The sequence below is a fragment of the Molothrus aeneus genome, chromosome Z (genome assembly GCF_037042795.1).
Source record: "Molothrus aeneus isolate 106 chromosome Z, BPBGC_Maene_1.0, whole genome shotgun sequence".
Classification (NCBI taxonomy): Eukaryota; Metazoa; Chordata; class Aves; order Passeriformes; family Icteridae; genus Molothrus; species Molothrus aeneus.
The window spans coordinates 31,813,431-31,827,539 of NC_089680.1; the positions used below are offsets into that span (position 1 = coordinate 31,813,431).

The 14,109-nt window shown below is 37.3% G+C and overlaps 1 protein-coding gene across 3 annotated transcripts in view; it reads left to right on the plus strand.

The window, feature by feature from the left end:
- The window catches only part of PDE8B (phosphodiesterase 8B), a 69,609-nt gene that overhangs the window by 30,444 nt on the left and 25,056 nt on the right, over nt 1-14,109 (plus strand). For all 3 annotated transcript variants that reach the window (XM_066569314.1, XM_066569315.1, XM_066569316.1), the window contains exons 3-8: nt 2,742-2,932; nt 4,262-4,321; nt 6,279-6,336; nt 10,570-10,658; nt 13,318-13,396; nt 13,867-14,007. In XM_066569314.1, coding sequence (XP_066425411.1) covers nt 2,742-2,932; nt 4,262-4,321; nt 6,279-6,336; nt 10,570-10,658; nt 13,318-13,396; nt 13,867-14,007 — 618 coding nt within the window. The remainder of the gene's footprint in view (nt 1-2,741; nt 2,933-4,261; nt 4,322-6,278; nt 6,337-10,569; nt 10,659-13,317; nt 13,397-13,866; nt 14,008-14,109) is intronic.

The following is a 14,109-nucleotide window of genomic DNA, read 5'->3' on the forward strand; positions in this document are numbered from 1 at the left end:
ACCATGCTGAAAGTACACAAAAATGTGCTTTCTCCAGGGGACACTGGAGATGTGGTTTTTATAAACAATAGTGCACATAAAAAGGTGCTGGATCCTCTTGCAGAAATGTTTGCTCATAAGCGTTTCAGTGTTCCTATTCAAATGCTGCATTTTCTCACCTTTTAGGACATTTATTTGCCATCATCTCTTTCACAGCGTTGACACTGTGATCTTCCCTGATGAGCTGCAAATGAAGCAAGATGATGCACAGCATTTCGCTGTTCCCTCAAACCATTATAATGGGTATCTCTGTAACTTTATTCAGAGATACTATGTCTTTTCCAATCTGGAAGTCTCTTGCTAGGATATGATGATTTGAAAATGATTAAATAGCTTCTTAAGTTGCTGTAATTTTCTTTCTCCTTTTGGTAGCTTGTTTATCCTCAGCTGATGTTTCTTGTATTTCAAAATCTTTGAAGCAAATTTCTGTCCATTTTTTGTATTTGTATAATAAACTGGGAACTAGATGTGCAATAGTCATGTCAAGCAAATACTTAGAGTAAAAATTTCAGTACATCACCAAAATTAGAAAGGCCTCTACAGAGAATGTCCATGGTATTCCTAAATTAGGGCAACAATGAGTAAAATTATCTTTTTACAGTAACATTGCAAATCATGCAACAAAAAAAAAACTACATGAAGTTTTTTTGGCATGGAACACAGATTGAATTCCTTGATCATGTTGTTTATATGGATTATTACATTTTTGCCTTGACTTTGACAGCATTGTTCAAATATACTTGCAGTTATATTGTGTTTTGATGATTTATAGTAAGCTCCACACAAATGTTAATGAGAAAGTGTAGTACTAATACCTTAAACCACTTTTAAAATTAATATTCTCAGAAGGATTTGTGCACTGATAATCAGTTACCAGGGAGAGATTGTATGGTTTAATTAAGCTCCATTATTTTAAAGATGATAAATTATTGCATTTTACCATCCTTTATTTCCAAACTGGGAGTGCTGAGAGAAGGAAGATATCAAAAAACGCGCCACCCCTGCCCCCCTCAAATTTTCTTTCCCCATAACATTTCAAACTAGGAACAAAATAAAACTAATGGCAGTTGGAACCAAACAGAAGATTGTATCAGAGTAGGGACTTCACTCAGGAAGTAGAAAATCTGCAGCTCAGCCAGGTCACTGCTTTCCAACTCTTTGATGGCTGGAAAAAAAACCTCAGGGATTAAAAAGAGTGACAACAGTTACCTTGGATGTTAAGTGTCAGTAAACCAAATCTGCTTATTGATAACTGCAATCAAAAACCTTCCAATACATTGAAACTTTTACCTTCTTAATATTTACAGAAATTGTGAGCATATAATTTTCTTCCATTGTTTAATGAAACTCTGACTGTCACAGTAACAATGATTGATTTTTTTATTGTTTAGAATTCAACAATCCAGGCAGCTAAAGATAAGAAGAATGCTATTGTCACCTTTTCTAGCTTCTAGACTGATCGTGCTGAAATTCATGTGCTGACACCACAGCTGCATAAAGCAAGGTGGATAAAGGTTATTGGCCTTTCCTACAGGCATTTGGAGCAAAATTTTGCATATTTTTCTTGAGCACGTTGTTTCAGTAAAGTCAGGGGATGACTTTTATATGTGAAATGAACAGGATTTTGCTTTATACATGACTAATCTCTGGCTGCTGACTTTTTGTGCAATTTTAATAGCTGTGGATAAAGTTTTGACTTTTTGAGGCCTTCTTTTTCACAGCGTATTTGCACTAAATTAGCCCTGTTCTTCGTCTGACACAGGGTAGCACGGATAGTTATCAGTCGCTATGGTAAATACGTGCAACTGTAATGGGGAGTGTCTGCATGACTTAGATTAATAAATGGACACTGATAAATTGTGTGTTATGGGGCAAGGATGAAAAATTTATTCTTTCTGAAAAACACTTCTTTTTACATGAGAGGCACAGAAATACAGCTGTTTTCAGCTTCTATTCTGTGTTTCAGCTTGCAAACAGGCTTCCTACAGCATCTCCTTGATCTTCAGAGTGGCACCTCTGTACACTTCCTACCTGATCTTGTGTGAGCAGTTCCTTAAGTGTTCAGTTGAAATTGTCTAAACTACTTTATAAGCTTAGGGACAGTTTGGCACAATTTATTGGGTAAAAAATTCTCACATTTGAATATTTTTCCTCCTCTACATACCTTCTTGCCTGTTGCTCTTTTCAGCTTTGAAATAATATTGGTTAACACCACTTTTTGTGATTAAAGAAGACAGAACAGATAAAACTTTGTTATTGTTTGCCCATGTCTTCAGGGATGATAAGAGGTAATTAAGGCAGCTGCATTTCAGACAGTTCCTTACTATCAAAAGTGTGTGTAGCTCGGATGAGACAAGAGTGGCAATGATGTTTGATGGTTGGTTGCTGATTGAATTGGAACAGGAGCTAGGAAAAAATCATCATGTGGCAAGCTAGTTTTGTCCTAAACTTTTAAACAGTCCTTGTTTAAAACCATTAACTATATAGTTAACTGTTGTTAACTATTGATTATTGATAACTGTGGTATCCGTTAAGAAAGGTGTAGTACTGCATTGTTTGTTTTACAACCTGTGGTTCAAGCTTCCCACTTTTAAAGCAGACTTAAAATCTTCCAAGGGGCAGAATTATTTGTCAATACTTGCTCCATGCAGAAGACTACTTTATGTGCTTAATGTGGTGCTGCTGTTTTCCATCCTCTGCAGGTTTTGCTAATCTTTGCAAAAGAAGACAACCAAAGCAATGGTTTCTGGTGGGCTTGTGACAGAGCAGGATACAGGTGCAATGTTGCCTGGACTCTGGAATCAGCACTTGAATGTTTCCTGGATAAGCACCAGGAAATAATTGTTATAGATCACAGGAACTCCAAGTATTTTGATGCAGAAGATATCTGCAGGTAACCTAAAGCACCTTATGCTTCTCTTAAGCTTTGAAATACATTGTATGAAACCAAACCTCCTAAATTGAAACCAAACTCCTAATTTGAAAAAATAGGGAAAAAAATAAAAACAACAAACAAAAAATGAACACCTAAAATTGCAGTGGAATGGAAGCTTGGGGACTGAGGCCAGGAGGTTTGCACACATCTACAACAATATAAAAACTACATTATGCCAAAGCTGAACTGTAGAATTATCTTTAAGTCATGGGGTTTCTATCAGAGCATAAGCCAAAGCTGTTGTGAAACCATTCTCTGCTGTGGGTGCTGCTTCTTTCCTGGCTTACTGCTGCATCAAAATCTGAAGCTGCAGACTTCAAAGGAATGTGTTTGTTTGTGTGAATGTTGTGCACAAGGTCAGGCACTGCCAGTTCTTCGCAAAAGTTTGCATCACTCTTCTAGTCCACATGGTTGTACCTAAGATGCTTTAAGATTACAAGTGTTCAGTATTGGGATCCTTTGCTAAAATACGTGGTTTCAGCTGAAGCATACCATTTGCACCATACTGTGCTTCTAGTCTGCCATGAGCTGAAACTTGCCATGTTTATGACAAGGGGCATTTTAATGCTCAAATATTTGTGCTGGTCTTTCTTCCAAAAGACCAACAGATAAACATAAGGATTGTTTATTCAGAGCAGTGTAATATGAGTGAAAAAAAGCTTATCATTAGCCAGTAAAACACAGAGTGTTCTTCTGATAGCTGGTCATATCTTTTTTGTTTTCTCAATAATATGCAACATGGTAAAATTTTGTTTATGCAGTATTTAATGAACTGTAGTCTTTTGTAATTTGCTATGCCCACTTTTCTTACTTTCATGCCTTGATAGCACTTCCCACCCTCTAAACAAAATTTCGCAATGTCTAGAAGGACAGTGGTAAATCTGAGAGGGGGTAGAGATTCTTGTATAAATTAGTCAAGGGCGTTGAAGATACTTTGCATGTACTGACCTTTCTCGACTCACGCATTCAGGGCAGTCTGCCCCAGATAAGCTGAATACACAGGGGAAACCTTTGCTAGGTCATAAGAGAAGGTCTGAAAAGTGATGTTTGTCCACTGAGGTTTTGGAGCTTTTGCCTTCTTACCTCCATAGAGCAAAATGAGAAATATGGTGCCAAAATGAAAATGGTTTGTCTAAATGAGGATAGTTAAGTTTGGCAGTGAACAATCATATTGTCTAGCCTCAGTGGTGTCTTTCAGTCCTGACTTTCATTTATATTTTCAGTGGAGGTACTCAGAGCAATATTGAGAAAGCATTCAGTGTAACTGAGAAATTTTTGTTTCCTCAGGTCTATTCGTGCCACAGAGATATCAGAGCATACTGTAATACTTGCTGTGGTTCCACGCACGTAAGTATTACTGGTTTGTGAAAGATTTTAATTTTACTTTATAAGAACAGTTACCTAGTCTATAACAGTTATTTAATAACAGAAAGTATCTTACTAGCAAATTTTACAGAGTAAATGTAGTATTTTTCATCTGAAATGGTCTAGTGATGTTCTATGTTTTATTTGAGTGTTCAACATCTTTCCTTTAGTACAGACTAGTATTTTCCTGTCACCTCATGATGGGTTTTATAGTAAGAAAGCCAGACAGATATGTGTTATTTCTAAGAGGAAAGGAAAATACAAATCCAAACTAGAAAGGTGCGTATTACTTTCTAAAGGAAATAAGTAGAGAAATAACAAATTGTTGTTTATTGAACTGGGTGATGGGGCAAACTTCAATCCAGCTGATGCTAAATTCACCAGAATGTTGTCCTTAAACCCTTATTTGGTAATTCATAACCCATGCATTTAGGAAGAATTCTTACTGACTTAAATATATATTTATCAAATATCTTCAAATACCCTTGTTAGAACTCCTACATACTACTGAATCCATTACCATTTTCATTTCCTAAATCAATTAGTATATTAGGAAATAGAGTGGAAGGAGAACTATTACTACCAAGATTTGAAAATCAATTAAATTTGCTGCTGAACAAGATTTTACAACTTAGCAAATACCTTTATATTAATAATATTTTTTTAGATTATTTCTCATAAGATATCACAGAATGTCTTTTTTATCTTCTTTGTACTTTTTCTTGCAATCCCCTTCTGTGTGTAGAGAGATACGGGACTTCTCTGGAGAATCTGTCAGTCAGGTTTGCTGTAGGAGTAATTATCAAGTTGTATAGAAGCTGCAAATACCTGTAATAGAAGACTATAGCACCAGCTTCTATAATAGTAAGATTTTTTGTATGTATTTAAGGAAAAACTCTTCTCACTGAGTTCATTATGTTTAGAGCACTATGTTAGATTCATGCCATCTAATCCTCAACTGTTATGTCCCCTTATAGTAAATAATATACCAGCCCTGCTTAATATCTGTATCAATGACCTGGACAAGGGATTGAGTGCACCCTCAATCAGTTTGCAGGTGACACCAAGCTGGGTGGGAGTGCTGATCTGCTGGAGGGCAGGAAGGCTCTGCAGAGGGATCTGGACAGGCTGGACCATGGCTGAGGCCAGTGGTGTGAGGTTCAACAAGGCCCAGTGCTGGATCCTGCCCTTGGGTCACAGCAACCCCAGGCAGCTCCACAGGCTGGGGCAGAGTGGCTGGAAAGGACCTGGGGGTGCTGGTGACAGCAGCTGAACATGAGCCAGGCTGTGCCCAGGTGGCCAAGAAGGCCAAGGGCATCCTGGCCTGGATCAGCAATGCTGTGGCCAGCAGGGCCAGGGCAGGGATTGGCCCCCTGTGCTGGGCACTGCTGAGACAACACCTCAAATCTTGTGTCCAGCTCTGGGCCCCTCACAACAGGAAGTATGTTGAGGTGCTGGAGTGAGTCCAGAGAAAGGCAGTGGAGGTGGTGAAGCATCTGGAGCATGAGTCCTGAGGAGTGTGGAGTGAGGGAGCTGGAGGTGTCTAGCCTTGAGAAAAGGAGCCTCAGGGAGACTTTGTTTCTCTCTACAAGTACCTGAAAGGAGGATATACTCTCCATACCAGGTGGGGTCCATTTTTTCTCCAAAGTATCAAGGGATCTGACCATAGGAAATGGCCTCAGGTTGTGCTAAGAGAAGTTTAGATTGGGCATTTGGAAAATTTTCTTCCCTGAAAGGGTTGCAAGCATTGCAACCCAGGCTACCCAGTACAGTGGAATCACCATGCCTGCAGGTATTTAAAAGATGTGTGGATGTGACACTTGGGAAGTGGTTCACTGCTGTTCAGTGCTTAGCACTGCTGGTTTAGAGGTTGGACTCGATGATCTAACAGTCATTTCCAACCTGAATAATTCTGTGGTTGTGTGATTTTGTTTTGTAGATCTGCTGACCAAGAAGAGACTTCTGTTCTCCCCCTTCTTGATGCAGGCTTTGATAGGGTATGTATAAATTGCCTATGTAATATAGAAAACATAGTAGCTTCATAAATTACAAACACTTCTGCTTCCTCAAATTGAAAAGTACACATCCTCTTCTGTTAGAAATTTATTGATAAGAAACCAGTGGCAGTTGATTTAGTTTTCCTTTCAGGAGTATTCCAGAAGCATATGAAACAAAAAGCTCTGTGATCTAGGTAGTCCTTTCAGAATAGCAGCTGTACTGACATTACCTTCTTGTGGTCTGGCTGGGTAGCGGGTGTGTTTTATGACTGCACTAAGAAACAGGGGTGGGAGGCTCTGACATCGCAGCATGCTGACTCATCACCCAGACCCCTCCATGTGTCTCAGGCTGCTAGGGTTTCTCTTCTAAAGGGACTACAAACCTGGTCCAGCTTGTGAAGATTTTTTCCCCCTGTAATGTCTGAAATGTTGGTTTGCACAAATTTTTCTTACAGAGTTAGAGACACTCCTGTACCAGAAACAGAAGGGAAGATAACTGTTCATACTGTTCCTCAAAGAGCTTTGTAGGAGAGAGCAGAAAGGCAGGAGTTCTCAGCTCTGAAAATCTAGGTTGCTTACCCTCTCCCAACATTTGTGTGAGTGGCTTTGGTTGGATATTAATGTTATGTTATTCTAAAATAAACCAGCTGCATTTTTTAAGTTAGCCATTCATAAGGAAGGATGTGTACTTAGGCATAAGAAGCACATCTGGAGAATTAGTTAGAATTAACTGTATAAATTTTCTTTAAAATATACATATTTAGGAAAATTAACTGTAGTAAGGAAAATTGGAGAAGAGATGGAATTAACCCAGGCAAAAATCTCATTCTCCTATGCTCATGCTGAGTCCAGTGTCTTAGCAAATTCACATTCAGCCTAAGTTTGTTTATACAGCAGAACATGAACCAGAATTAACATTTTCAGATGATCTCCCAAAAATAGAGGTATAAGATCTTGCCTGTACTGCAAGAGTATTGTGGGACCAAAGCATTTCTAAAGCACTTAGATGCTCTGAAAATTGGAAATATTAGTCTGAGAGAAAGGTCAGCCCAAGAATGCCAGTGTTTTATTAATGTCGTTTCTCTCTCTCTCTCTGTCTCTCTCTCTCTCTCTCTCTCTCTCTGGCTTAAATATTTTTCAAAGAGAAGTTTATTACTTCTCAGCTCTACTGTTTCATTTGAACACAATGTAGGGCAATGTGTTTTGTAAGCTAGATTAAAACTGTAGGTGTAGTACTGAGTAAAGTCAGAGGAGACTCTGTGGCTGTGAGACATGGCTCAGTGAAACTCTCTGCCTTGGAAAAAAGAATCTTTTTGCACCTGACAGCTGTGCTACTCTCTCTTGCTGTCCCACATTTATCAGAGGGCTTGAATAATGTAATAATTGCCTATTGGAATTATTTTCAAGATTTTAAAATACATCTGATGTGACAATTTCTTTTTTGCTGTGGGGTGGACATAGGAATTATTTTTGCTTGGATGGGGATCAGGGGACTAAATGCATTACCACACAAAGATTTAAAAATGCCTCTCTTCAAACAGAGAGGTGGTATTTGCAGGGTCTTGTCTCTTCCTCACCAGCAAAAATTAAATTTATTTTTGGAAAATTGCAATCTGTTTAAATCATATTTTTTTTTATGCTGACTTATTTCTGGTTTTTCCTCCTTCTTCTTAAGAAAGTTCATTTTATTACATCTGATTTTCCCTCTATATCATTACCAACTCTTGTGTTTGTGTATTAATGCTGTTGCTAATCCAGGACATGAATTATGCTTTTTTTTTTCCTCTCAGCCTCATAAACCTAATAGTGGTGGCCTACTTAGGATGGGCTAATTTGAATAAGCAATTTAGCTTCCTGACTGATTTTTAGCTATGATTTAAATCAGCAAACAGGAGATCTTAATGTTTGCAGTTACTGAATTACAACCTTGTCTTGTATTTTGAACCTCTTTTCCTAAACAAATGTTGATTCTCATTGACCAGATACTATTAAAACTTACTAGATTGGAATAAAAGGAGTATTTAATATTAAAATGAATTCTTATTGCTAAGCAAAAAGAAGAATGCATTGCTGCTAGTTTATAATTCCTGTGGCTTGTACTAAGTTCTGCATAGAACAACAGTGGAATCCCATTATAATGGAGTAAGAAATAATTTAAAACTATATGTTACTTAAAATGTACTGCATAAATATGAAACTTTTTAAAAATAAAGTGTTTTGTCTGTCTTCTAATATCTGCAAGTTCAGAAATCTTCTTATTCTTGTGTCACATTAGAAGTACAGATTAGAAAAAGAAATGCTTCCTGCTATTTTCATGTCCCAGTTGATTTCTCAGTTTTGAGTCAGCCAGCGAATGACCAGCATCAGCACTATAAACTTAGATAAAGTGATTCTTTAGATCTGCAGAAGACTATACAACAGTTAAGAGCATGGTTAGCACTTTGATAAGCTGCAGTTCTTGTTTCTTAGCAAAGGATTTGTGCCAAGAATTTTGTCATTGAACAGCAGTGCTTAAATTTTTTCAGTAAAACACGCTACTATAAAATTCAGTTTATAAAGACCCTTAGCATAATCTAGTAAGTCTATTTCATAAAATAGGTTGCCATCGTAGATAAATTTTATATTATTGAGAGTTGTTCTCATTCTTTTAAATTTAGCTCAAATGTATTTGAATATTTAAAAGAGTACCCAAAACCTGAAAATCTTAGTCTACACTGCTTTAGAAGAGAAGTTTGTTAGCAGGCTGTTTGATACACAAAACCACAACATTGTTTGCTTTGTTTCTGCCAACTTTTTATGGTACCTTTTGTTTTCCCGTGTGTTCTGTAGCATGGGAGGTAAAAGTTACAGAAATATTTTAAGATGTCAACATTAAAGAGTAGAACAGACCCATGCCAACAGTTGTTTTTAATGTTACTTTTGTTATATTTTACTCACAACTTGGAATTGAGCCACTGGTGTCCAAAACACAGTTTTTCACACAGGACAGAAGCACAGATTTCTTGAAAGCTATTCTTTGGTGGTTTGCATGCTCCTCTGGACTGCGCATGCAGCTGTGCTGTGAGAACTAGTGACAACACAGGGCATTTCCTATGATAACTCAAATCAGTGCATGTGATTGATCAATAAACTTTAACTGAACTCAGAGAATATACTTCTTTTGTAGCAACATAAAATTTCTGATTTCAGCAGGACCAAGCACAAGACCTTTTAGACCTAACAGAGAACATTCTCTCCTATCTGGAGTAAAAGTTTTTTTCACTGCGGTCAGATGCTTCTTACTTTGTGTCCTGAATTCACAGTGACAGCTCAGTGAGATTACTTGAGAAGCAAAGTTGCTTGACTTTTGGAAGCTTTAGCTTCAATATTTGCTTGGAAACAAATGCCAAATATAATTTTCTTTCTTTTTTTTTTAGCATGTATGTTTTATGTCTCTAAGGTTTTCCATTTCCATTCTGAATTAAGGATAGACATTCAAAATAAAACATCAAGGCAATACTGGTTTTGTGTGAGACTGTGGGGGGGGGGTTTTTTGGAGTATTTGGTGGGTTGCTAAAACCAAACGGGAAAATCTAGCAAAGGAATTAGCATTTTTATACTTGCTTTGTATTTAGATATTTGTATAGTCTTAAAAACTAGAAACTCATTCCCAAGGGAAAGGTTATTATTCACAACACAAAAGGTACAATAAAAACTTTTTTCTACCAGAAAAGAAAGTATGGTTGAGGTTGGAAGGAACCTCTAGAGGTCATCTTGCCCAACCTCCCTGCTCAAGTAGTTTAGGACCATGCCACACAGTTTTTCAACATCTCCAGTGATGGAGATTCTGCAACCTCTCTGGGTAACCTGTGCCCAGGTCACCCTCCCAGTAAAAAAAAAGTGTTGCCTGATGTTCAGGCTCCCTGAAACTCCTTTGTTTCTGTTTGTGCCAATTGCCTCTGGTCCTGTCACTGGGCATCACTGGAAAGAAGCTGGCTGGCTCTGTCTTCTTACAGTCTCCCTTCAGACATTTATATGCCTTGATATATTCTCCACTTCAGCGTTCTCCTTTCCAGGCTGAAAAGTCCCAGCTCTCTTGGCCCATCTCACAGCAGAGGTGCTTTATCACCCTTGTGGGCCTTTGCTGGCCTCATGCCAGCTTTCTTTAAAAAGTTAAAGTTTTAGATGCAGAAACAGAAATAACAGTTTAAAACTATTCCAGCCTATTTCATGCACTCTTGATTTGTCTTCCAGCAATTCATGGAGAACAGCAGCGTAACTGCTTGTTACAATGAACTGGTTCAAATAGAACGTGGGGAAGTGCGATCTCAGTTCAAATTACGGTATGTAGAGGTGTGAGAAACTGCAAACATCAACTTCTTGGTCTAAACAATTGCATCATGTTACTTTCTGCTTCTTCCCAGCTAAGCATTTGTGTACCTTGCATCTGTATGTTAACTAATACGCTATTCTTTTATATTTCTTCCTTCTGTGTTTTTGTAAAGGACAAACTCAGTGCCTTAGTAACTGGTACCCTGAGAAATCTTGGTCAGTGTAGGTGGGAGCTGTGATTTTATATGATGGTAAAACTTTATAAAGTCATCCTTGATCTCATGTGTCTGAGCTTTCATATTAGGAGGCTTGAACTGAATGCAATCTTGATTCAGCTCTGAGTTTTTATTTTCTTGCTTGGCCAAGACTTGGCAGGCCAGGAGCACAGTTTTATATGTCACTGAGCACAGTTTTATATGTTATTGAGTGCATTCCCACATGCACTTTTTCCTTAATGTGACTAATTTTGTATTTAATATAGGTGCTTTTGCATGCACGTAGATATTTTTGCAATGCAACCATATGAAACAATAGGAAAGAAATGCAGAGAAAGGGCTGTTCTCTCTGTGGTATAAATTAATTTGAGTTCCATCTACAGAAATACTATCACTTTTTTACAGGTTTCAGAGTCTCTGTTTCACAAGTTGATTTTTTCTAAGATTTCTTTGCAAACTGATACCAAAGTGACTTTACATTTTCAGTGATTGCATATTCATGCACACAAACTGCAATGACAAGAGAATTCCAGGGAAAAAAATTGGATTTTGGTTTACACAATTTTAATAGCTGTTTTCTAAAACTCAGCAAGAATGTCTTCCCCTTACCTCTGTCTTATTAGAGAAATGCCATTAAAAACTCATCAGAACTGATACTGGTTATGGCATTCAGGTATAACTTTTTTTTCATTTCATAAGGGGGGAAAAGAGTGCTGCACTGCACATCTGTGCTGCTAGTTGATGATCTGGGAGTCTTCTATACAGCTTTGTAAAAGTGAAAGGGAAGAGAATGCAGAAAGTTAGTTGATAGAATTAAACTCAGGATATGTCACGTGTTCAGACACAAGAGAAATGTAATGAAAAAGTAGCACCAGCCCCAGAGAGAAGTAAATGAGGTCATGTCAGTGGTCAGAAGTGGCTTTCCATTCCTAGCACAGACTCCCCTTTTCCACATAGCTGGTTCTGGTTTGAAACTTGGTTGGACATCTGTGTGCTAATTAAAGGGGATATGGGCCATTTAAACTTGTAATTTTGCTGGCTTGCTTGTCAGATCAAATGGAAATACTAAGGCTTGAATAGTGCAGACATATCTGTGTGTTTTCTTACAGAAAGTCTCTGTAATTACATTTTTAGCAGCTGATGTACCAGACAGGCATCTATCACTGAGACAAATTAGTTCCTTCACACAGCACAAAATCACACTTGGGAACCAGCTTGAATTGCTAGAAAATCACATATAAAATTACACTCCAAGCTCCTTTTATTATATGAGCAGAAACACTTCTGTCATCTTCTGCACAAAATACTTTTTTCCCACAAATCTTCATTCACATGGTTGCATGTCTGTGTTTCCGCGTATGTCTCTTTGTGTATCCTATTTTGTTTTGAGTTACTTCCACAATAAGCAGAAGTAGTAATGTCCTGTATTTCTTAATTCTTTAGTCAGTTGTACTAATTCAAACCCTGCTATGCAGCCTGGAAGCAAGAGGTTTCTTTTAGGTAATAACTGTGTACAGGAATATTTATGCATGGTGCATTTTAGTTCCCTGAAATGAGAGTCATATAGAAGATAATTAGTTTGTCTTCAGACCAAATCAAAGACAAGGCACTGACATCTATCAAAGCAAGTATGACTAAGTTGTTTCTTCCAGTTCTCACTCTTCTGGGCCATGGTAGGTCTTGGAACTACATGATCTTCATGTCCCTTCCAACCCAAATCATCCTATGATTCTATGAGATATACATTTTTCCCTAGTATTAAAAGCCTATATTAATGCTAATGCCATCCTGTGTAAGTCATAATTTAAGCAATTTGAATTCTGTACCAAGAAGGTAAGGCTTTTGTTTTCCTGCATTAGTTCAAGGATAGCCCTGAAAAAAATAGGCAACAAAGATCGTCTGGGTCCTGAAAGATGAGGATGTATGGAAATCAAGTCACTGCATTATTACTTGGAAGAAGGAAAATTGGTATTTTTTTTATTAGAACTTTGAGATGGGTCAAATTGTTTCCTTTAACTGTGTTGTATGACAGTTTCTTTGATAGTGCCAACCTACTTGCTGTACTAAAACTTTGTCTATATGTGCTGTCATGATTTTTGTGCTTCCAATCTTTAATGATCACAGAACTTTCTGATGTAATAGTAATGTATTATTTTTACTGCTAATTGTTCATTCCTGCTGTTCAGAGCATGTGTGTAGATACAAAAATATTCTTAAGATGCTGCAGCACCTGTGAGCACATTTACAACGTAATCTGCAGTAAAAGCACGTTAACAACAAGGATGTCTGAGGCTGGCTGTTCTGAAAAAGTCATAATAAAGATTGTGGCATGGTCTAGTCAAAACAACTGCTATTTTGTGGTTCATCTATCAATAAGTACAATTTAATCATGTATTTATAGTGAACAAAATGTTCTAATGGTAAAACTAATGTGCTAATCATTTGCTACTTGCAGGGCTTGTAATGCAGTGTTTACAGCATTAGACCATTGTCAGGAAGCTGTAGAAATAACCAGTGAAGATCATGTCATTCAGGTAGGGGGGGAAATGTTAACTATTTTATAGAATTTGAAAAGAGGGACCCCAAAGACATCTTGGGTCAGTAGTTCCTGTTCTATATCAATATTTTAGTTTTGTTGCCCATTAGAATGTCGTGTGCAATGAACTGCTTAATTTCTGATTGCTGCACACTGATGCCTGCTGAATTTATAAGACTTTTCCTTCTGTAACTTCATTGAAATTATAGTTTTCGGTAATGTTGTTTCTGGTAAAACCTGCATTAATTCTCTTTCTGTGCCTTCTGATAGATTACATATTGCCTTCTCTGACTTGAATAAAATGTTTCACCATTACATAGTATTTTTATATGAGAATCACTGAATTGTAGGGATGTGTGGTTGTGGCTTTAGCATATAACTTTTCACACTTTGATACTTATATATAACTTACTAGTTTTTAAATAAGTTTTTTTTTAATATTGTCCTAACGTACCTTTGTTTTGGCAGTATGTTAATCCAGCCTTTGAACAGATGATGGGGTACTGCAAGGGAGAACTTATTGGCAAGGAGCTTACTGAACTACCTAAAAGTGATAAAAACTCTGCAGATCTTTTGGACAACATAAACACATTTATTAAAAAAGGAAAAGTAAGAAAATATGACAAACTCTTGTGAAATCACTATAGAGTTCTATTCTGATTTGGTTTTATTGCTGTAGGTTTAAGAACACTAGATGTATTCTTCGTGAGT